Below are 22,581 nucleotides of genomic sequence, written 5' to 3' on the forward strand. Positions count from 1 at the left end.
TATTAGTTTATGTCAGTATGAGAGTTAAGGAATCGCATAGGCCTAACTGATATACATTGGTTTCTTTCTTCGTTAATGTATTATATATATATATATATTCCTATGAACATCATATATATTATATATAGAGTAAACATTTTGAGTAAAACTGTCTCACATTGTGATATCTCAGAGCTACAGTGAATTTGGCTGAAGGAGTTCTTCGTTTCAGTTCTTTAAGCAAACACATTCATTCACAACTTAACAATTTTTTATGTCACTCATGATTTTAATTTATATGTTTTTTTAATTTATTTTTCTCTAGAATGCAGACTGATCCCTGCAGAATATATAACTCACTGCTTTATTGACCTCAGAAGTACTTTTATTTCTCAATTAATGTAAACATAGATTTGATTTCAATCTGATTCCAGGTTTGTTCAAGTTACAATTCAGTCGCTGCCTAAGGAGTTCTAATAAATCAAAGTACTAGTTTAAATTATTGTGCACCCTATAGCATTTAAAAATGGGTAAAAATGTATCTGCTTTGAGAATCTGTATTCAGTGGACAGTCATCCAATTATTTAAGAAACATGCTGTTACTGTAGCCTACCCAGGCAACCTCAATCAAAAATAATCAGTTTCAAATACAAACATACTGGACACATGTGGACAAGATTTTATAAAAATGACAATGCTGTATTTTTTATTCCACTTTGGTGTACAGTCAACGTTACAAGAGCAGCACGTCGACAATAAAATAACCATAATTACAACAATAATAGAAATAACTATAGCCATAAAATAGCCAAATTGATTCACACTTAATAACATATTTTGTATATATTTTCTGCCAAAAATTCAATGCTGAAAGTCCAATTCCTTTTGAGACAGGACTCATTTGATGACATAACAACATAGAAAATAACTGAAACATGGGAACAATATTTTGAAGATGTAGGTGGGCATAGTGGGATCACCATGCATAATGATGCTTTTTCAAATCCCCAGCAGACATAATTCCATGTTTCATCCCTGAATAAAGCTCACAAGAAATGAGGTAAATCTAATATTTGTGTAGTGCATGCACAGATTAAGTTTAAGACTAAGGGCATAACGTTTTTAAATTAATATTTGACACCATCACAACATCTTAGTAAGGCCAATAAGACCACACAGGTATTAATAGCATTAATGTTTGGGATGTGGTCATTACTGTCGAGTATTGAGTGTTAAATAACACCATCAATAGGACTATAAGCAGTACCCAAGAGCACCACTAGGTGTCAGTCTTCAAAAATAAATCTGGGGAAAGACTAAACAGCATGTATATACTTGGTGCTCTGTGACAACTTCCAGTTTTCTTTAAGCAAACACACTCTCATTCACAACCGAACAACAAATGTAAATGTCACCCGTATGATCAATCAAGAAGTGACTGTATATCTATAGACAAAGGAAGACAAAGTGTAGTTAGCTTTACAGTCCATTGTGAGGTGTATCGTCTAGTTCAGTGGTCTCCATCCCTGTTCCTGTAGAGCTTCATGCTTGTAGGTTTTTGCACAAACCACAGTTATAACTAACCAGATTCTACACATCAACCAGCTAATTGTCAAAATCAGGTGTGCTAGATTTTTGATGTAGTGAAAACATACAGGAAGATAGCTTTCAGGAATAGGGTTGGAGACCCCTGACCTAATTTGATGTTTACTAAAACTAAAGGCACACATTCCTGATAGTCTAAATATGGTGCCGGTTTGATGACTAAAGCTGTTGAATTAAATGCCAACAATTACTATGAAGGCTTACTTCATTTACCATGTACTACTTTATCTCAAACCTGAGCCAACTTTGTAAACCTTGCAACTCTGCCTCTCTTCTGTCAACAACCTTTAATACTAGATATACATTAACATTGTCAAAAAAATGACATATTGGGACCCACAAAAATGGTAACACAGCTAAGATTTCTAAACATGAGGAGAGATGACCTTTTGACCTTGAGAGAAGAGACATTCAATGTAGCTTGGAATAGCAATCAAGGAATAATTATGTAATCATAACTTTAGAATTATCATGCACAAGGACAGAATCCCCCTAGTCTGCGAGAGGAGCTATGCTAACAAGCCGGATTTGAAGAACAGAAAGGCACAAGTAGAAAAAGAGTACCAGATGGAATGCTTCACCTGTCAATATAAGCAAGCACTCATGTTTCAGTCTGTGGAGTCGGCTTTGTTCAAAAGTATTTCTGGCTTACCACCAGTTGACTAAGTTAAAAACCTTCCTATGGGGCAAAGTAAAGACAGTCAAAACTGCCAAACAACAGATGTCATTTGAGCCATCTACCTTTTCCTTGTGATAAAAACGATTGGAAATGCAAGTTGCTTTAATGAAACACCAAAAATCAAATGCTGCTTCATTTCTAATTTTTCAACCGATAAAGCTGAATAACCACAGTATTACAGTTTGGATCCAGCCTTGGAGTTCTTCAAGTGAATCCATTTCCAGACTCATATATTTTTTGGTGGCGTAACAAAAGCTTGATGTGAGGCTGTGTGGAGCGGGGGAGAGAGTGCTAAGGATTTGAGGTTTTGGCTGAAATACATTAAACTGAGGGTTTGCACTGTCATCATGAGGTAATCTGGCTTTGGTGAGTTTCACCATATGGCAAACTGTTCAGTTACATACAATTACTGCTTCATCACAAACACAGACATCACTATTTTAAAGCTTAGATTATTTGGACTTTTGGTAAGAAAATAAATGAACTTGAGAATAGTGCCTGGTGTTATTTGGGCGCTCTGATTAACAATGCTAACAATGACTGACTAGTTGCGTTTACATCCACACACAGAAAAACAACAATACAAACACAGAGATGCCAAAACATTGGCTGTCAAGGTCCAATCAGGTGCTGCTTCCACCAGAATTGTGTTTTCAGACATTCTGAATCAGGATGGTTCTGTACCCTTAGTTGCCATGTCTTTTTCGTTGGTCTAGATAGACAGCATACATTGAATCTACCTTGACATTCTGACTTCGAATTTTGTATGTGTGTGAGTCTTTGTGTTTGGGCGTGACCGGCTCGTTGTGTTCTTGAGATGCTAGGGTGCAAGTGTGTGTGAGCAGTGGATATCTAAAGGCTCCAGAGGGTCCCTGTGATGTTTGGACAGTACCTGTGTGTATCTGTAAGTGTTAACAGGGTACACTTGGTTTCTGTAACACATCCCTGGATGTCTACAGTGCATTCAAATATTTGAAAGACAAACTGACATTTACTCATTACATATATTATAAGTTATGGTAATATATAAATTCAGATTTTCCATGGGTAGAACTTACTGATCCAGTTCTCGTTGTAGTGTCGTGTTTTGTGTATGAGTGAAACAATTCCTTTAAAGGTCATAGAAAGTCTGCAAATAATAGAACCTTTGTATGTGCATGCCAACAGGCGTGTTATTTAGTGTGTTAGTGGTTTCACAGACATGTCAGAGAGTTTGTGAGTAGTCAGTAGCATCTATTTGATTGTAAAAGCAATAGTGTAATCGGTCTAGTTCACTGCCTATAGGTCTCAGTGATATGGGGAGAGTGTATACGTATAGTTGTGTGTTTATCATGTAATATAACCAACCCATTAAGGACTAGTCCTCATCTTTCTTTTGCAGTCAGTTGGCAGGCCCTGGGTCAGCCAAAGGCATGGTGTGCAACACCTCATCCAGAAGTTGCAGAGCACGGTGCAAGTGGACTTCCACCCAGCAGGGAGTGTGCTTGATGCTTTGCCGCGGGTAGTCTGGCCCCCAGCCCTTGACGAAGCTCAACCGCAGGATACACAACCTCCTGAGATCGTCGACACCGATTCCTGCTGCCGCAGAAAGACCTGTGAAAGAGAGAGACATAATCATTAACAACTAAACAGAGCTTCCCCAAGGTATCTATATTTATATGGTGTGAAAGCATGATTCAATGCCATATTTATACATTTGATTCATTGTTCTCTACTTTACTTACTGACTGCAGGCGCAATTCCCCCGACGCTGCCTGGCCCAGGGATGTTGCCAGCTACGGCTGCAGCCTGAGCAGCTGCAGCTGCCTGGGCTGTGGCTGCCTGCTGCTGCATCTGCCTGTGACACTGCCTGAGGTCAAACACCTACAAGAGGAGAAGACATGAATGGAATAATCCTGGAGAAAAAGAATAATCATCTAGAGCTGTAACAAGACCTCTGACAGGTCCAGATAATTGATTTTGATTACAGCAATGAGGTGACAGTTGGTTTGATGTTGTATGCAGGGATTCAGGCAGGAGGCCAAGGTGAGTGAAGGTGAAGAGGAAACAGCCGAGATATTTCATCACACTGTTTAAAACATAAGTTACACACTCACAAGAAAGTAATTTTGAAGTAAATTTGGTAATTTTGCTGAAGCTTCAATTTAAATAGTACTTTGGCCCCACAATCCACCATTTCAATTTGGATTTCACCGCTGTAGCATTGGTGAGGTTGTTCCCCTAGATTAAGCACTAGGTTGAATTTAGAAGTGTGTATGTAGAGTGGAGGACGAGTTCTAATAGGTCAGGTCAAGGTGACCTTAATATTATTATAATAATAACATTGTTTGCATCCATTTTGCTGAAAAGTTTATGTATTCAAAAAAAAATTCTGGTACCTATAGTAGCCTGTAGGCACTGGGCACAGTGCTTTAAAAAGGTGGCACAGTTCTTTGGTACTCGTGCAGGTGCCTGAGAGCTGTAATTGTTCAAGGAATTATGTAGTCTCTTTGCTTTTTAAATTCTATCTGTATTCATGTGCTGTCATGCACTGAATGCACGCACGCAGCTCTTGTCACTTCTTTTGAGGTGTTCTCTCTTGTCTAGCTCCTTGTCAGCAAGTTTTGCCTGTGCCCTTTTTAACAACACAACAACCCAAGCTGCACCCTACCTTTATGTAGGCTCCTGGGTAGATCTTGTGAACCGCATCCCCCGGTGCCCGTCCTGCTTCTCTGTCCAGGTAGTAACTCTGTACGAACACAGCATGGTCGCTCATACAGCGCATCCACACGTCTCCCTCTCCACGACATTCCAGCTGAACTCCTTTACCTATGTGCAACCTGAAAATGAGAGACAACAAATCAAGAAAAGGGAAAGAGAACGATTTCTCATGAGGTAAATACAGTGTCGTTTTTGGGAAGGGATTACCATTATTTAATGTCCCCGGGGGGAGATGAAATCAAATTGGGAAATGTATTAACATCAAAATGACCCACAAATAAATGATGTGAACAAGCGTAGAAACATTACTGGCAATAAAACATTGCCTATCTACATATGTAATTGAAGAGCATCTCTTATTCACATTCGCTCAGACCTGGCCCTCTCGCTGGCGTCCGTGCGGTGAACGTTGCTCAGCTGGCCCAGACAGAACCGATCGCCTCCCGATGGGTCCACATAGCCATCGACGGTCACCACGGGACAGCTGGCTGGGACTTTGAACATTTCTCCCACCTGGACGTCCATCTCAAAGTAGGAGATGGAGCACCAAAACTCCGGCCCTAAGAAGTGGAACAAGGTGTGCTATACATTATGTAAGGTATGTCCGTATGCACTGTACATATGCACTGTATATACAGTGCGTGCGTGTGTGAAGTGCTCACAGTGATGTTTCGCCTACCTGGGTGATTAGATACCAGAGGAGGAAACGAGGCAGAGCCATGATGCTGAGACCCTGAAACGTCAGTGAGGAAATGTTACAGGAGCAGGCCCGACTTAGCAAGAAATGTGCAAACATGCAGTCATGTATCACAGATGTGATTGCTATAAATATTATAAGATTATACTATCTGAAAAAACGCCGAAAGAACCTTAAAGGTTTTCATATATTGTAAAGTCAGACTTTGATTGTATGAAAATGTATATATTACTGTAAACAAAACTGAAATAAATATTTGGGCTGATCCCCGGTGAGTTTGTTCATAAGGTTCTCTATCTTTAAAAAACTGTAGACACTCACAGACATTTCTATAGACAATGTATGTAAATATGTTTTATACATTTACAGTTACTTACAGAAGTGATTTGGATGGTGGAGTGGAGGTTGTTGGTGACCACGCCCATTTTGTGTCGGGGGCCCCACCGGCGTGTAGGAGGCTGTGCTGTTGCCTGTCCAAGTTGCTGAATTTCAGAAGCAAAAAGGTTGATAAGCACAAACAAGTGTATAAGCATAAGGATTTTAGACAACCTGGGATTATATTTGTGTTCTGGATCGGTTGCTTAAGCAACCCATAGAGGCGACCTGTGATCAGCAGTCAGGCTTGTGTAGCTTTGTTTGGGGAAGTTTTTGTGTCGTGAGAATTTTGTGTAGAATTGTTCAACTCAAGCTTAATTTGTGATTTAGAATGTCTCTGCTCCACAGTATTGAAACTGAAATGTGTCCTTTGTATTTGTTTCACTTTTTTTTTCAAGTAATTAAGTAAATACATGCAAGTACAATTCCAAAATGGCACCCTGCTCTTCATGGATTTATTTGAATGAGTGCATAGCTAACAGGACAGCTGGATCAGAGCTAACTGTCCATTCAACAGGTCCAGTATAATTTGTGCGGGCTATATGTTTCAATGTGTGTTGTGGGTGTTTCAGTGGGTGTTGTGTGTGCTTACTGTGGAAGGCAGTCTGTGTGTGTTTGGAGCTATTGTAGCCGTTCTGTCCCGGCTGGGGCGGAGGTTGCAGAGGTGGCTGAGTTGCCCCTTGTGTAGGAGTGGATGGTGACGGCGTTGGAGTCATAGAGGTCATTGGTGTCACGACCTGCCGCTGTGGTGAGGCAATCTGCAACAAACCCTCCCCATGACCTCCCTGTAGGGACAGCATGGAACCCGAGCCAGACACTGCCAAGAGGATATATGGTTGGAGAGGTTGTGAGGTAGTTAGGTAGGTGGATAGATGGTTAGATAGCAGGGGCGTAGGCTTTCATTATACACTTGTTGGATACGGCAATCCCCCCCCTACGTTTTATTAAGTAAATCATATTTAATGGCCGAAACCTAAGTTATTATGAAAAGCTCTCCCACATACATTTGAAATCAAACCAACGCCCCAGATAGATAGGTACAGAAGATAGATGGATTGAAGAGAGAGAGAGAGAGAGAGAGAGAGAGGGAAGGAGGCAAAGAGTGAAGACATATTATTGAGATTTATGATCATATATATATTATATTAGGGTTCAAGAGACAGAAAAGTGCAATACGGAAGAAGAAAATAAAAAATCTATTATTCAAGGATTGTTTTATATATTTTATCGATTATCAGCCCCAAAATATTTATTTTGATTTTGATTCCCGCAGTGCCTGAGCCGTGGCGAGCTGTTGGTGTCATTGTCCTACCAGCCTGTCACTCACAGGCTGAATGTGGTTGTTCTCAAGGCCAAACACTTGCCCAAGATGGACGTCTCAAGCCTGTCAGGCAGTGAGTATGAAATACACACACACACACACACGTTTGAGAGAGAGACAGACAGACAGACATGCCTCTTACCTGTTGGCGAGAGGGACATGTTAGGGTATAGAGTGACAGATGGGGGGCCACACGACGGTTCAGGAGGCAGCTGCAGTGGTGGTAGAGGCTGACCATAGTGCTCTGGAGGGGGCAGCTTCAGTGGCCCTGGATGGTCTGATGGGGACATGCCTGGAGGGAGGTCCATCTGAATACAGTCATGGATGTACTCCTCTTTAATCAGCCTGCCTGGAGGTGCTGAAAGGGAGAGAACAGTATACTTTTTTTGAAAAATATCAAAGAAAGAGTATAATTTCAGTCTAAGCTTTAGTTAAAAAGTTGTTAAATACAATTGGTATGTGATGGAGAAACATAATAATGTTTAGTTGGAAACTCACCTGTATTCTGGAGACTCAGACCAACTTTATAGGACAAAAGAAGAAAAGGTCAAGAATATGTCAGTAACTTATTCCTCGAGAAACTCCTTTGGTGTATAAATTGTGTTACTAGAAGTCAAGCTAAGTTCATGCAAGATACTACGACAAAAACGATCACAACTACAAAAAATATATCAGTCAGCAATTATTCATACATTGACTTACCGATGCCGGGAGAAACCACTCGCTCATAGTGGTAGGGGTTCACACAAACATTATCATATTTGAGATCAAAGGCGTACTGACAGAACTTAACATGCTTGAGCTCATTCTTGTGGAGGTCTGGCCAACGCCATAGTCGGGCATAAATAACATGGGGGAAACCTTTCCTCCCTGCGACCTGAGAAAGACACAAACAGTAAGAGAAGGAAAGAGTGAGGGAGATTGCTGGAAGAGAGCTTGGCAAAGAGACAGGATTTGTATGTGTGTATTGCATGTGAGTTGTGAACTGTTAATAAAGAGGATTTTTTCATATTTTGTTCGATTACATTTTTTATTTATTTGAGTACGTAGGCAACACTACAGATTCACTAGAATATTTTTGTATTAAATAACAAAGAGACAAAATGTCCACGATTCATTTCTTGATAAACTTGTGCAGTGCCACTTCTAGAGTAATTCTTGAAAGTGATTTTTCAATTCAGCTCATCTATAGAGGGTTTTCCTTGCACCACACTCAACATTTCCACTTTGTAATAAACAAATACCTGCAACAGAACATGCAACGCGCTTGTTGTGACCGAGTGTAATCATCCCATTCCATACCTGTAGACGTCCATCCAGGGTCCTCTGAATGGTGACACACTTGCTGGGGTGCACTCCGTTGGTGGTGATGGCGGTGATGAGCGAGTCCAACTCATCCTTCTTCTCTTTCAGCTTCTTGACCAGGCTCTCGATGGCACGCTTGGCGAAGCCCTCGTTCTCCCCACCCTGCCGGTGGCACATGAGGCTGTGCACGATGCTCAGGCAGGCGTCGTTGCTGCTGGGGGGGTTCACTGACATGATGCTACAGATAAAACCAAGGCAGTTTGATTACTCAAATCAGTAGGCTAATGAACAACATACTGGATCAGTTCACAAATTTGGTTCCGCTTCCAACGTCTGTTTCGTCGATCAAGTCATTCAGAAGCGGAACTCTCTCCTGGCAGATAAATAAACCCATAGTGCCACACAAAAAAGAAAAAAACAGTTCACTGTTCCAATGTGGCATTTGTCTGCTTAGACTGTGTCTGCTCCTTATATTTCAAGATGGTATGTGGATGGCATTAATGTTTCATTCAGTGATGGAGTTTAGGGGATAATAGTAAAAGTTAGCCAACCTAGTGAATCCCATTTGTTATACAGTCTACAGTGGATGTCAGAGTTATCTCCGTACTTAAGGTAGCGATGGCCGCGAGCGCCATTGGAGGGTTCATCCTCACTTGTGTCATCAGTTTCCAAGTCGGGCCAGTCCGAAGCCTTTAGGCCTGATTCAGGTGTGTCATTCTTTTCGCTCTTATGTTTTCTCATGGTGAAAATAGTGAAATCTAATGATCCTGAGATTACTGTTATGTTTAGGTTCTTCAGGAAGTGGGTAGTTAAACTATTTGGGGCTTAATACTGACCCCCTGCCCTGTGTTTATATCCATACCTATTGATTTATACCTACAGACCTTTACAAAATATTGCTTCCTCCTACTGGGTTTTAAAATTAATTCAGCATTGCATATTGTATCTTTCCATTTTAATGAAATATTGTACCTTTCCATTTTATTGCATAATACTGTATATCATGATCAAATGTTTGGTTTTGGATCTATAAATACTCCTACTGCATACTTCTTTTCTATACAATAAATCATGTATTCTCTTAACTCTTTAAGTGCCATAGATGTAGATATGTTTGTTCTATATCCATACTGACTTTCAGTCAACAAAGGTGAAGTTCAATATTTAAGGTTGTCTTCGCTTATTGTTGATTGTTATCTTAATTTGTAGTCCTCCAGTAGGAAGAACCTTATTGATTTAGCTATTATTATTATTATCAAAGATTATCAGAAAGCTTCTGCAAATTGTAGCTTTTCTTATTAGGGATTTTATTGTTATTACTTTCATACAACTTCAACTTCATAACCTTGTGAAAAAAATGTGTACACTGAAAGTGCAGACTCAGCAGAGCACGTCCAGGACACAAAGAGACTGTGATCCGACCACAGGGTGCATCAGAGTATGCAGCCCAATTCCACAGTATACCATTTCTACCCTGTTTGACCTAGAATCTGTCATTTGATGAAGTCCAAGCTAATGGATTTTTTTTCTGTACAGTGAAAATGTAGGATCAACTACAGAAATGTACTTCAAATCAACCACTGGTCCAGTTGACCTGTTAACTACTCCTAGTTCAAAAATAGTTCCAACCATTGGCTCCAACCAGGAAGCTTGACCACCACAACATGCTAAATGAGGCAGTTACCATGTTAAGTTGGTGTGGACTATATAGAGTACATAAAGATTGTACAGAGTATATGAAGATGCTATATTATACATTGTCAACACTGTCAAGAAATTAACTTGAGCCTTTCAGCTGGCCACACTCCCCTGCTTTTTTTCTAACGGCTAAGCTAAAATCACGTTAACTGTCTAATGTTTGTAAATCTGCCTTTCATCAGACTCTATGGATAAGGGGAGCACACATAGTGATTTTAATACACTTAAAACCAAGAGAAGAAAGGCAAGATATGAAAATGCAAAGCTTTTGCTCTACATTCTAAATAATGCAACAGTATTAAATATAACTCACACACTTTGACATTATAATTAATACTAGTTAAGTAATGCTAGATTGATGCAATTAAAAGTCTGTTTGATTGTCTGTGTACTGGTAGTGGTGTACAATATGTGTGTGAACTGGTCTGGTTACAATTCTGATAACACACACTATCAATAAATGAATTTAAGCCTTCCATCTGGCCCGGCTCCATATTTTCTTACAACAAACGCCCAGAGCTCCATCTAATTAAATGTTTGTGTAATACTTAAAAGCTGTGCTCAGACTCTGCTAACAGACGCTGAAGGCATCTAGATGTGAGGTTAGCATAAGTGCTGGTTTTAATGCAGGAAAAACCCATTCTTGCAATAATTAGAAAGATAAAATTTAAAAAGCATGAATTTATACTACTATTTAAATATTTAACATTAAATGAATCGGTATTCAGTTTCCATTCTCATTCCACTGGAATAACGACCAGGATTCTATAAGTTTAGATGCTCTAGTGCCTCCTAATAATTTTAAAGGGGCCTTTTTTACAGATGTGCTTGTGTTTTAAACTATTTTAAGTTTCTTACATTTACTTTACTAATTTCTTTGACTTATTAAACCTTTTACTACTTGCTTTAAGTATACCATCAGTTATTGTATCTGTTATGTATATTTTAAATGTATTGTCTCATAAATAATTTCTCACCTGCATAAGAGTTGCAGGTCTCGGTGTGATTATTCTGAATAAATACGTAAGTGTAAAAGCTAATAATAATAAATTCATACAAATACAAACGCTTATTGTCTAAAGTGGACAAATTATAAATGCTACAAAGCAGCAGAGATAACTATATTAAACGTTCAGAAGATTCTTTTCAACATTCAATCCAACTATCTCAAAGGATACTACAAATATGGTATATACAACATATAACTACAGTATATTATATGGTGACTGGCATTTTGCTCAGTGGAGAATGGAACCCACTGACCCAGAGATTTACTCCACCCATAACTCAAAACAAGCCAATTGTTTTACCCATTCCCAGGACAGAATCATGGCCACCAGGCCCAGGATCTTTTTGGCCCATTTTTGTAGCGTAAACACAAAAAAATTAGACAAACACAGTGCCTGATCTTAATATATATAGCCTACCTTGGAAGAAAGATTTTACAGCACAGAGCATGACCTCAAGCTTTAGAAGAAATACTTTTGACTAGTGGCTCCCAAGTTATGTGTTTCAGGCAGAAGGGGCATTGGCCTCACTGAAGGGTGGAGATAATATACCTTGTGGTCAGTTGATCAGTCAATGTCAGTGATAGGCCAGAAATTTCAGCTGCATGGTGCCCCAGGTCTGAATCCGTCCCTGATAAGAAATTAAGAATAAATATGAATAATTCTGCTAAATAACAGAACTTTTCAGTTTCAACCTATGATTATTCTGTAAAAAAGATATTAAGGTCATCGTAACGTTTTGGAACTGTTCATCAGAATCAAACAATTTAAAAAAGGTTGATGTAGTAGACATAGGCTAAACGCTTTATACAGTATAGGCTACTATGTAGTCTAGGGTAGGGTAACTACCACTAATTACGCTCTATAATTGCAAAATCTTTCTGATTTGAGGATTTTAAATATTCTTTATTCTTCATTTAACATTTTCATGCTCATATAGTGCTGACAATTTAGTGCACAGCAATATAGGCCCCCCAAAAACGCCCGTCTCAATGCAGCTGAACTTAACGAGCAGTCGAAGGACCAAGGGAATTGCGTTGTAATCCCTTAACAGTGCAATACTATAAGCTTTCTCTACCAAATAATTTTCATGCATAATTAAGACAGAATATGGACCATTTGCAAGCCATGTATTCAGTTTGCAAGAGACGTGGACGACTCAAACATTGCCATACCATATTTGGCCAAAGCGCGTCATTGAGACTGTCGTCTGAACGTTTAAGAAATCCCGATAGGAATTAAATAGGCTAATACACATAACATAATAGCCTTATTTGAAAATACATCATTACAGTGTAACACCCCAATGACATGCATCTACATGTAGAAGTATGCGATATGGTGGGAAATGTGTTAAATTAACTACGTTTACGAAAAACATCGACAGCAGACTAGACAGTGAGCCAGTGAAGTCACTGCTGGACAAAACGATACAACATGAGAGTAAGCACACATAAGGCCAACAGAAGGCAGACTCCTCCGACATTTGTATGTCGATAGCCGAGCTAATAATCAAAATATTTTCACGTTTGTGGATTTTGAAAACATCCTCCTCCCCCTTACTTATCTGGCTTGCCTCTAATGCTCGCGTGACGAGAAAAGCAGTAGAATTTGATAAACTGCCTATACTTACACATTAGCCGGAGTATTGGGGGGATAGAAGAGAAGGAGTGAAAATGGTACACTAAAGTAGGTTGGATTCCGAATCCTCCTCCCCTCACGCCTATCTGTTTCTATCCTTGTCGTTATCTTACTCTCAGCCTTGGTGTCTCCGCTCGTGCATCCTGCTTGCTCCCCGAAGCTTCTCCTTGCGCTCGGTACAATAACAAAAGAGGGTAGACATCGTGCGCGTGAATGTCTAGCCAAGCTCCAGCCAATAGGGCCTCCAGTCTCAAAGGGCTGGAGGCTCTCAGCCAATCGTGACAAGGCTCTCACGGCTGGGCCCCCGGGCTGAGGTCTGTCTGGGTCGCGTCTAGATTGACATATCGGCGCGACTGTTTTTTTAAAGTGGCGCCGCCGAGATCACCCCGCCCTTCTGCCTGCCTGGCTACCCACCGCCCCTCCCCCCCACCACCCCACAGGCACGCACTACTGTCAGTCCCACTTTGACCCCAGAAGGTACTATTCAACATGTACGTCTTTGGAGGTATACACTCTTATACACCGAAAGATGTAACTTACTCTCATACAAAACTATACTGGTCTAATCAGTCATCTTCCTCTTCTCTTGACCCATGGCCTCTAAAATACCTTTCTGCATTCCCCCTCCCGCTAAAACCCAAAGGGTCACCTTCAACTCCCCAATCTCCTTCTCTCATTACAAAACATTCATTATTGACATTGGGGGCAGACATACCTTGCATTTTACCACTGATCCAATTAGGCACATCATACTCAGGTGAAGGACAATTTGCACAGAGGATGAATATAACAAGCAGTTACAACTTATTTTATAGCTCAACACATCTACAATTAAGTTGTCATGTTTTCGCAAATGGCTGGACATTGCTACATGCATTCATTTGCACATTCATGCACACAAGTTTGTGACCCATCAGTACTGACCAACTGACAGTCCAACTGTCCAAACATCTAAATATAAGCATTTCAAATCTGTTCCAAGTTGAATAGTATGATAATTCTGCTGTGGACCAGTCTCTGCTCTGATTTACATACATTTCCAAACACTTCTACATTTTCTTTTCTATGCAGGGTATTGTGTGTAGCCTGGTGAGAAAATGAGATTTTAATTGAATGATTAAATATAACAATTAAATACATTTAAAATTCAGGTTTAAAGGTGGAAAACTGCCATTTTTATGTGAGGCAATCAGAGATCTAGTACTAACTTCACAGTTTTGCGACAAACCAATTTTATCATAAAAGTGAAGCTCATTTGATCATGAAACAGTTCAAACTGTCCATCACATCAGAATAAATTACCAGAACTTATTTACTATGCCACTTTTTTAAGCCTGAATTGATGCCGTACATATACGCATTGTATTAATTTAAAGTAACAGCTGTTTATTGTTTCAAGCAAGCAAAAGCTTGTACAAAAATCTACAATTAAATGATAAATATGAAAAAACACATATTAATAATTGGAAACGTAAATACAGATTTGTCAGATCTTTACAAACTTGGCTATGCAGAAAGGGTTTTACAAAGTTGGATAGAAACATGACAAAGGGATTTATTTCTTACAAATGATGATGGACAACTTAGTCATCAGTAACATTGCAACTAGATTTTCTTGCCTATAGAAACTGCAGTCTCGAGTTGAACTAAGACATACACATCCAAAAAGAGAAGCAAAAACGTGATTACGTTTACCTTAATTGCATCATATTAAATGCATTTATCTAGCGCAGTCTGATGTTTAATTCCATCAACTTTTTATGTAGCAATGCTCGCCGGATTTCTAGCTGTGACAACCAGCGAATTACCCCATATGTTTGTATTATAACATGCATTTCAGCAAGTGAACAGACATGGAAAACTGCCAGTGTCCTAACCTTTATTTCAGGTTAACAAGAGTTAGTTATGGTTTGTTGGGTGAACGAGGCGTAAACACTCCAGAAGTCTCCAGCATGGTCTTCCTGCGGGCTGTTTCTTTTGCTACATTGTGATTAAGCCTTCGTAGACGCTCCTACAGTTCAAATCCATTGAGAAAAAGAGAGAAAGAAATCAAGCATACAAGTGTCAGATTTGGAGGCCTGAAACATTGCATGGGACTACCATCAGTAAATATTTTGGATATATTTAGATTTGTATTTAGCTTAGTAAGAGCTCTGTAAGAGGTTGAACAGAGCAATATCCACACACACCAAAAGAAAACACCACTAGATTTATTGGGTTGGGCAAGTCCTATGCCAATTGTATCAACTGAATCTTGATAAGAGTACACACCTAGTTTGGACAGAGTTACAAAGAATGAAAACTCTAATGGACCATGTGCACCCCTACGTATTTACTGCTGTGACCACAAACAATTTTTATTAAAGAAAGTGTCAGGATCAAATTGGACATTACTGAAAAGTGACAAAAAACAAAACAAAAAACCTGAGCATTTTGAAGAATGTTGTTGACCAACACCACCCGACGTCTTGCATTTAAAAGCTTTTTGACATACGGGTCAAGATCTAGTGCCACCTTCTGGTGTTCATTTATTCTGCATAGCTCTGAAAAGGAATAACAGAAACACATTTCTTTATAAACAATGATTTGTATCATATTAAATACTGCATCTTAATATAAGTCATGTAGGCGCACTGTTCTGTTCAAATGGGAAACCATAAAAAAAGAAATGTCTTACCTGTGGCTAAATTGTCAATGTGTTCTCGCAATTCCACTTGGCTCTCCCTAAAACAAAAAAGCAGCATAGTTTAGGTTATATATTAACAAGCTTTGTTTACCTAGATATTAGGCTACTAGGTAAGACAGAAAGCCTGCATAACGAACATAAATCGTCTCAATCAGTGTTCAGTTATATTAGGAAGGGCAAATATGTATTTTACCCGATACTATATTGTGTATGCTGCACCCTACTGGTAATTGTTGGTACTTTTGTACTGTGCGGATTGGCTAGTAACCCTAACCAATCAAATGGTCTTCGACTATTATCTGTCAATTTTAATTATACTAATACTAGACTCACACCCGCAGGGACAGTCGAGTGGTGAACGAATCATTTCTGTTTTCCTGAACTGAGCCTATGCAAGTCACGTGAAAAATGTCACACCCGCAGACCCAGGCGTAGGGTGAACGATAATTTCTGTTTCTTCTGCTGATTCTATGCTGCAACTTTCATAATGCGCGGCCACGAGAAAATGACCAAATTACAGTCAGACTACTAGTTACTCCCAAGATGTGTTCAAAATGAACGAATCGTTCACGAGCGACAGATCACTGTGTGCACGGAAAAACAGCCATGTAGTTTTGCGCTACGGTAGGAAAATCCGACAAGGTAGATAGGTAGGTAAATCAACATAAAACATCAGCCAGCTGTTAAAAAAAGACTCGTCGAAGCATTTCAAAATAAACAGATCTGTCTCTTCCGCTTCAAAGACAGGAGGCTTGGCATCACGAGACAAGCTATTATTGTTATGGGGCTGCTGCACGGAAGCCTCGTCATTTGGTTGTAAGAAAGAAGCGTTGTATATTGTCAGTGACATACTCAAGGAAATAAGCTTGATAGTCTACCCACCTCACAGAGTGTACATGCAGGTCAAGCTGCTGGACAGCTGGTTTCAAAAGGTCGAGTAGTCCCTCTGCAATCGCATCCCTCCCGGACGGAGTCTCCACCACTGCTAGTGCAGCCATCTTTGGCGCATAGTAAAGGCGTAACAAAAAATGTCACGTGCTGTGAACTGGATGACGTTGTGCTTGAGCTATAAAGTACCTTCTTCCATTTTCCTTTATCCCCCAGTAGCATGCTATCCAGCACCATTTTGTACTGAACAGTGAGAGGGAGAGCAGGCTTGCAAAAACAAATTTCCTTAAAAGTTTGAATTCGATTTTATTACTAATATCGGAAAGAAACACATAAGCAACGAAGAGAACTCAGATTAGAAACAAGCTCGGATCACAATAAACCAACCTTAGCTTCTGTAGCTACCATCACTAGCCTAGCTATCAAACGTAAAAAGCTAGGACAAGTCTGGCTAGCAATCGCACTAACGTTATCTCCGTTTTCGACAGAAGCAGCGATCAGTAAGTAAGTATCGAGCTTTCTTGTTCGAATTTTGTGTCGAATTGATGCATTTATTTTATTTTAGACTAAGCTGACTCTACTTGCCATCACATTGGCGGTTTTGAGCCATTGATTTAACTAAGGCAAACGCTTTGTAATATCCACACTTGCACAAATTAAGCGACATTTTCAATGAGTCACGTGACTCTGATTTTGGCAGTATGCGATACATGGCGTCAAGAAGCAGGTGAAGACGACCAGAAATAGAACAGTTTCCTAGTCAATGAGAATTTCGGCACAGTGCACGACTAGCGACCCTCCGTCACGTTCACTTCCTAGCATACTGTCATTGCTACTGTACGCATACCTTATCATTTAAGTAACTAAACTCAGCTACCTCCCCATTTTATATTTGAAACAAAAAAAGCCTTCTGGTGAAAAGTTGTGGGAAGGGGGGATTTTCTAATTAATAAACATTTACTGTGTGGGTTAGGCAAAATGCTCTGGGACACTGGCATGTCCGATTATACTTACAATGCTAGCTAGTTGAAAAGAGTGATAGCCTGGAAGATTTTCTTCCAGATGCAAATCCTAATGCAAACCATCTTAAATTGCTGAAGCATTCATGCGGGAAGTGGTACGTGCATAGATGTATGCCCTCCATTTTGGCAGCCAAATCGATTCCCAGACTAAATAGTCGTCGCAGAGCCATGGTACAATTCTGTTGCATATAGAGTCTGGAATTGCTCTTGCAACATAAAACCCCACATGTTCTATTAACTATTCTAAATAAATTTAATTGGGAAGTCTTAAGTTTCAACCCCGGATTTGTGCCGTTTAGTCAAGTTTTAACTCCAAATTCTAAAGAACATTTGTGCAAGATGGTAATATTACTAAGTGGAAACAGGAAAGGGCTATCCTCAAGCTGGTCCTCAAAGTTTGAACCATTGAATTGTATTCATTTTGCATGTTATTGTATACTTTAGTATTAATATTTCCTTCAGTAGAACTTAAGAGGCCTAGCCTGGATCATGAAAAACCACCCACATTGCTAATTGCCTTAATTAATGCCCCAGTGTACATTGTGGTCCATACAGAAATGTATTGTATAGTTAAGTGTGACAGAACTTTACACCAAAACACGCCTTAACCTTTTGGAATGAATTGTAATGACAGGTGTAGGCTAATAGCGCAACGCGAGTGTGGGTGGATACAGAAGCCTCACCCTCAGAACATTGGCTGTTGATCTTTAAAATCACTAATGTTAATTGTTTTTATTGTATGGCAACTCCGCCTCCAATACACCACCCTTCTGACCAACTACTGGTTTATTTCTCTTTCCAAAAGGTCTATCAGCGAAGTCAAAATGAGTGCGCCCTCTTCCCAAAAAGTTGTGCTGAAAAGCACCACCAAGGTGTCCCTGAATGAGCGGTGAGGAGCCATGCATCTGACAGAAGTAACCAGACCAGAGGCGAGGGCACAACCGTGGTTTTGACGGCTGTAGTGTGCTCTACAGGAGGCCACTGTGGACTAGAACAGACATGGATACTGCCCCGAAGCCAATCTGTGTGCTGCTCCCTCAACATGTCTGCTGCATTTACCGACACAACAACCCAAGTCGATGAACCAATGTTTCCAATGTAGTCAAAATATGGAAGGCTTGTCAACCATAGACTTCTTGTGTGAGCAGCGCACATTTTGAGTCGAGGAGAGTGGGTAACTATGATGCTATGTAAGGCGACTGTCCCAAACTGGGACGCAGGCCACACATGCCTCAGCACTCCCATTGCATGTGCATATTGCGCTAGCTGTGCGCTACAGAGAAGAGATTCCTAACAGCGGTGGGCGGGCACAGCACTCAAGTGCCCCTTCTCTTCTGCCCTGTCTCACACTGCTCTCAGAAATGATTGTCTGGTCAGCCATTTGTCTACTTTCTCTCCTTCTGTCTTGCTTGCTTCCTTTTCCCTTCACTACTCTGAAGCGTCTCTGTGAGACGGGTACCCAGTCCTAGCCTGGACGTGACCACCCCCTCTCACCCCGCCCTACTTCCTTTTGTAAAGTGGTAATACCACAAGGCACGGTCTGGGCTGTAAGTGGCTGGGTGGCCAAACTACCCCTCCAGTCCATGGCCTCCTCCCCTGTTGGAAGCTGCCGGCAACATGAAGGCGGCAGGAGGCCTGTAAGTGGCAGTCACTTTCTCATCCTCTTTCCCTTCAACTTTTTCTCCAGTTCTCTTCCTTGCCTCCTTAATGTCTTGTCTTGTTCTTTCCATACGTTCAATTCTGCACTTCAACTTTCCTTTAAAATGTCTATAATGGCTACCACTTGGGCAGGCAAAATTGGCATATCTGACAATGAGTGCAAAGAGCAAAGTGTCAAATAAAAAAAAAAGTGAGACAGGGCCTACATGACAAACGCCAATGCCTCCTGTGGCTTCGTCTTTGCAATGAGAACTGACTTGATTTGGACCCCCCGTATCTCTCTTCCGCCTTTCCCTCTCTCTTGCCCTGTGTCTGTTCCCTTTCCCCATCCCCCCCTTAAAAGCTTCACTAACATGCTGAAGAACAAGCAGCCGACGGCAGTCAACGTCCGAGCTACAATGCAGCAACAGCACATGGCCAGCGCCCGTAACCGCCGCCTCGCCCAGCAGATGGAGAACAGGCCTTCTGTACAGGCTGCTCTGCATCACAAACAGGTGAGAAAGGGAGCAAGCTGGCATTTTTTTTTTTTTTTTAGGCCGCAGTGAAACGGAAACTCCCCAGAGAGTGAACTCGATAATTGCCGGGCCAAGTCATGAACGTTACTGAAAAATGTGGTTAGTGGGGAAAAAAAATCACTAAACTTCGACCTCCTTGTTACCTACCGCTTGATTTTACCCACTTACACACTTAAGCAGAGTTTGAAGCAGCGACTGGGAAAGAGCAATATCCAGGCTAGGCTTGGCCGGCCCATTGGGGCTCTTCTGCGGGGGGCGGCTGGAGGACGAGGGTTTGCTGCCGGAGGGATACGAGGGATGACCAGAGGAGGTCTACGAGGCCGTGGAAGAGGAGTACTTGGAAGGGGCGCATTTCCCCTCAGAGGTGAGCGTTGATGTCTCTAAACCCTTCGTATTGATAGGAAGGGGAGGGGGGGGATGCATAACTAGCAAACGTGTTCAGTGGTGGGAGATATGTTAAGAACAGTCATGTGGGCAATAACGTGGGTTCACTGTACATCCAGAAAAATCAAATGTACTATCATGATTATTCACTATGATACTGTCAGATACTGCTGTTTCCAGTATGCTATAAACACTCCCATTACATTTATTTGGAAAGTACACAAGTTCTCTGTTGAAATGGGAGAAAAATAACTCTCAAAACCGTCAACCTTTTACGACCCGAACACGGTGCTGTTATTGTGAGCTTGCTCTCGTTTCAGCCGTTATTCCAGGTGGAGCCGTCAGTCATTCCAGCACTCCACTCAGGCTTAAAACTGCTCACAATACTGGTTCCACCCTTCATGAACCTCTGTGTTGACCTACAGTGCATTAACACCTGTTAGGCTACCGAGTTTGTTGGAACAGCCATCAGCTTTAACGCTCAGTGCCACAGGACAGATTTGGTACACACAACATTGGGTGTACAGAAATGTGACTCTTTACTTGATGGGCACATTTCTAACTTGCAATTATGTAGTTCAACTACTTTTATTTTAACACTGTCGATATACCGTTAAATCAAAAAAAGAAATTGTGTAGGGGACAGATTTTCTGTTTTCAAAAAGTGTCAGACATATCCCAACCATGTATAATGATGTTTCTGGTCCACAGGCATGGCTCAGATGCGTGGCCGTGGGGGTCCTGGGCGGGTGGCTCTCCGCAGGGGGATGCGTCAGCGAGGAGGGGCCCCCGGCCGGGGTGCCATCGTGGGCCGCGGAGCTGGAAGAGGGGTGGGAGCCAGAGGTAGTTGATCTTAAAGTTGTGAATTTTAACAGAATATCCAGAGATAATGGATCTTGGAAGTTGTGAACAGTCTGCATGTATTGCGCAAGTCTTCGTATTGCATCTCTAGATTAAACGAAATTGATTATATGTAGATCACAAGATGTCATCTTGTCATATCAGGTCGAGGTGGGCTGCGTGGGCGTGGGGCCTTTCCCGGGAGAGGTGGACGCAGCAGGGGCAGGGGAGGAGTCGGCCGTGGAGTCGTGACCCGCGAGCAGCTGGACAACCAGCTGGACGCCTACATGTCCAAGACGAAGGGCCACCTCGACGCCGAGCTAGACGCCTACATGGCCCAGGCTGATCCTGAAGGAATGGAGTGATGGAGACTTCTGCCGGCCTACACTGAAGAGACACAAACTCAGTGATCAATGATGAGACGGAAAGAATAGACGTAAAAATAGGGTGACACGTAATTACTCAGCAATGAAAAGTGTACAGACACCCATGCATTTTGAAATAGCCTTTGTACTATTCAGATGGACACACACACGTCCTAAGAGCTAAGAAATCTGCTGTTTCCCGGAAGGTGAACAACATCATGCCATGAATGTCCGTGCAAGGTGCACTCACCTGCACAGTGTTCATCAGTCCCCTTTTTTTTATGTGCAAAGTGAAAATGACTCGATTTGACAGGGACTCCCTGCTCTAGAAAGGCTTGTTAATGGACCAGAATAGAGAATCTTGTGATGCCATGTCAAAAGTGGTTAAAGAAGCTTTGCTTTTAATGGGGATATTTTGTCTTCCCCTGTATTTATTTATTTTGACGTTCTCTGTTTTGTTCGAATTGATTTTTCACCTGTCTAACTGAAATTTGTATTGGTTTTTAAGTGCTTTTTGATTATTGTTGAGTCGGTTTGGGGAGCAACTCCTGTAAAGTTACACAAATGCCAAATCTAGCGAAACCATGTATCTTGTCATTGTGTCGATTGTTCTTCAATGGTTTTGTGGAGATTGTTAACGTCTCTGGAACTGTCCCAACTACGTCTTTTTATGGATATACGACTTGTCTCTAATAGTAATTGCTACACAACAAAGGGTTAAATGGAAAAATAACATTGGGGTGAGAATGCTTTTTACTGTTGTCCAATTGAGTTTGAAATTGAATTTTTAAAATGTAAAACATGTTTGTACATGTAATTGAATGACGACAACTTCTGTTTAAAGCTAGATGTACATATCACTAGTTATGTCCTGTCCTCAAGCTCCCATAGTGACAGAAAATAGAATAAACTTTATATTGTCATTTCTCTTAAATTTGCTAATTGAGTGCTAATTTAAAAAAATATTCATATTTAATGGGTACTGTATTAGCCTACTGTTGATGGATAGCTAGATAGTTGTCCTGCCTGCTACAGTCTTGCCTTTTTGTTGAGGTGGTTATTGGTGCAATATAATTTTATCCTTAAATAGGCATCAAATTAACCATGAAAAGGGATCTCTATTAATTTTTCATTGACATATACCCAATAGGTTAAACAGGTTTGAACACAGTTTAGATCATGTGGCAGCCCTCGGTTTTTGGAGAGGACAGAAAA

General features: G+C 40.9%; 3 protein-coding genes across 10 annotated transcripts; 1 reads left to right on the top strand and 2 right to left on the bottom strand.

The window, feature by feature from the left end:
* Positions 1-668: 668 nt before the first annotated feature.
* On the bottom strand, positions 669-13,194 carry LOC136961902 (mothers against decapentaplegic homolog 4-like). Of its 4 annotated transcripts, none has more exons than XM_067255392.1 (13): positions 13,000-13,194; positions 11,919-11,997; positions 8,659-8,899; positions 8,059-8,233; positions 7,855-7,878; positions 7,499-7,714; positions 6,628-6,852; positions 6,038-6,142; positions 5,643-5,696; positions 5,340-5,523; positions 4,914-5,082; positions 3,988-4,126; positions 669-3,856 (listed from the first exon to the last, which is right to left on the bottom strand). In XM_067255392.1, exons 1-13 carry the CDS (start codon positions 13,001-13,003, stop codon positions 3,645-3,647), a joined length of 1,827 nt encoding a protein of 608 aa, XP_067111493.1. In that variant the 5' UTR covers positions 13,004-13,194; the 3' UTR covers positions 669-3,644. The 4 variants fall into 4 exon arrangements, with proteins under 4 accessions (XP_067111493.1, XP_067111492.1, XP_067111495.1 ...); XM_067255391.1 differs by having other exon boundaries at positions 5,328-5,523; XM_067255394.1 differs by having other exon boundaries at positions 5,328-5,523; positions 13,121-13,148.
* A 1,289-nt stretch (positions 13,195-14,483) lies between these two features.
* On the bottom strand, positions 14,484-16,710 carry snapin (SNAP associated protein). The gene is made up of 4 exons (XM_067255876.1): positions 16,576-16,710; positions 15,685-15,731; positions 15,432-15,550; positions 14,484-15,018 (listed from the first exon to the last, which is right to left on the bottom strand). The coding sequence occupies exons 1-4, from the start codon at positions 16,689-16,691 to the stop codon at positions 14,911-14,913; spliced, it is 390 nt and encodes a 129-aa protein (XP_067111977.1). The 5' UTR covers positions 16,692-16,710; the 3' UTR covers positions 14,484-14,910.
* An 82-nt stretch (positions 16,711-16,792) lies between these two features.
* Positions 16,793-22,100, top strand: chtopa (chromatin target of PRMT1a). Of its 5 annotated transcripts, none has more exons than XM_067256112.1 (6): positions 16,793-17,085; positions 18,409-18,492; positions 19,606-19,756; positions 19,955-20,141; positions 20,873-21,004; positions 21,167-22,100. In XM_067256112.1, exons 2-6 carry the CDS (start codon positions 18,428-18,430, stop codon positions 21,364-21,366), a joined length of 735 nt encoding a protein of 244 aa, XP_067112213.1. In that variant the 5' UTR covers positions 16,793-17,085; positions 18,409-18,427; the 3' UTR covers positions 21,367-22,100. The 5 variants fall into 5 exon arrangements, with proteins under 5 accessions (XP_067112213.1, XP_067112215.1, XP_067112214.1 ...); XM_067256114.1 differs by having other exon boundaries at positions 19,958-20,141; XM_067256113.1 differs by having other exon boundaries at positions 16,958-17,081.
* Positions 22,101-22,581: the final 481 nt, after the last annotated feature.

The sequence above is a fragment of the Osmerus mordax genome, chromosome 18 (assembly GCF_038355195.1).
Source record: "Osmerus mordax isolate fOsmMor3 chromosome 18, fOsmMor3.pri, whole genome shotgun sequence".
NCBI lineage: Eukaryota > Metazoa > Chordata > Actinopteri > Osmeriformes > Osmeridae > Osmerus > Osmerus mordax.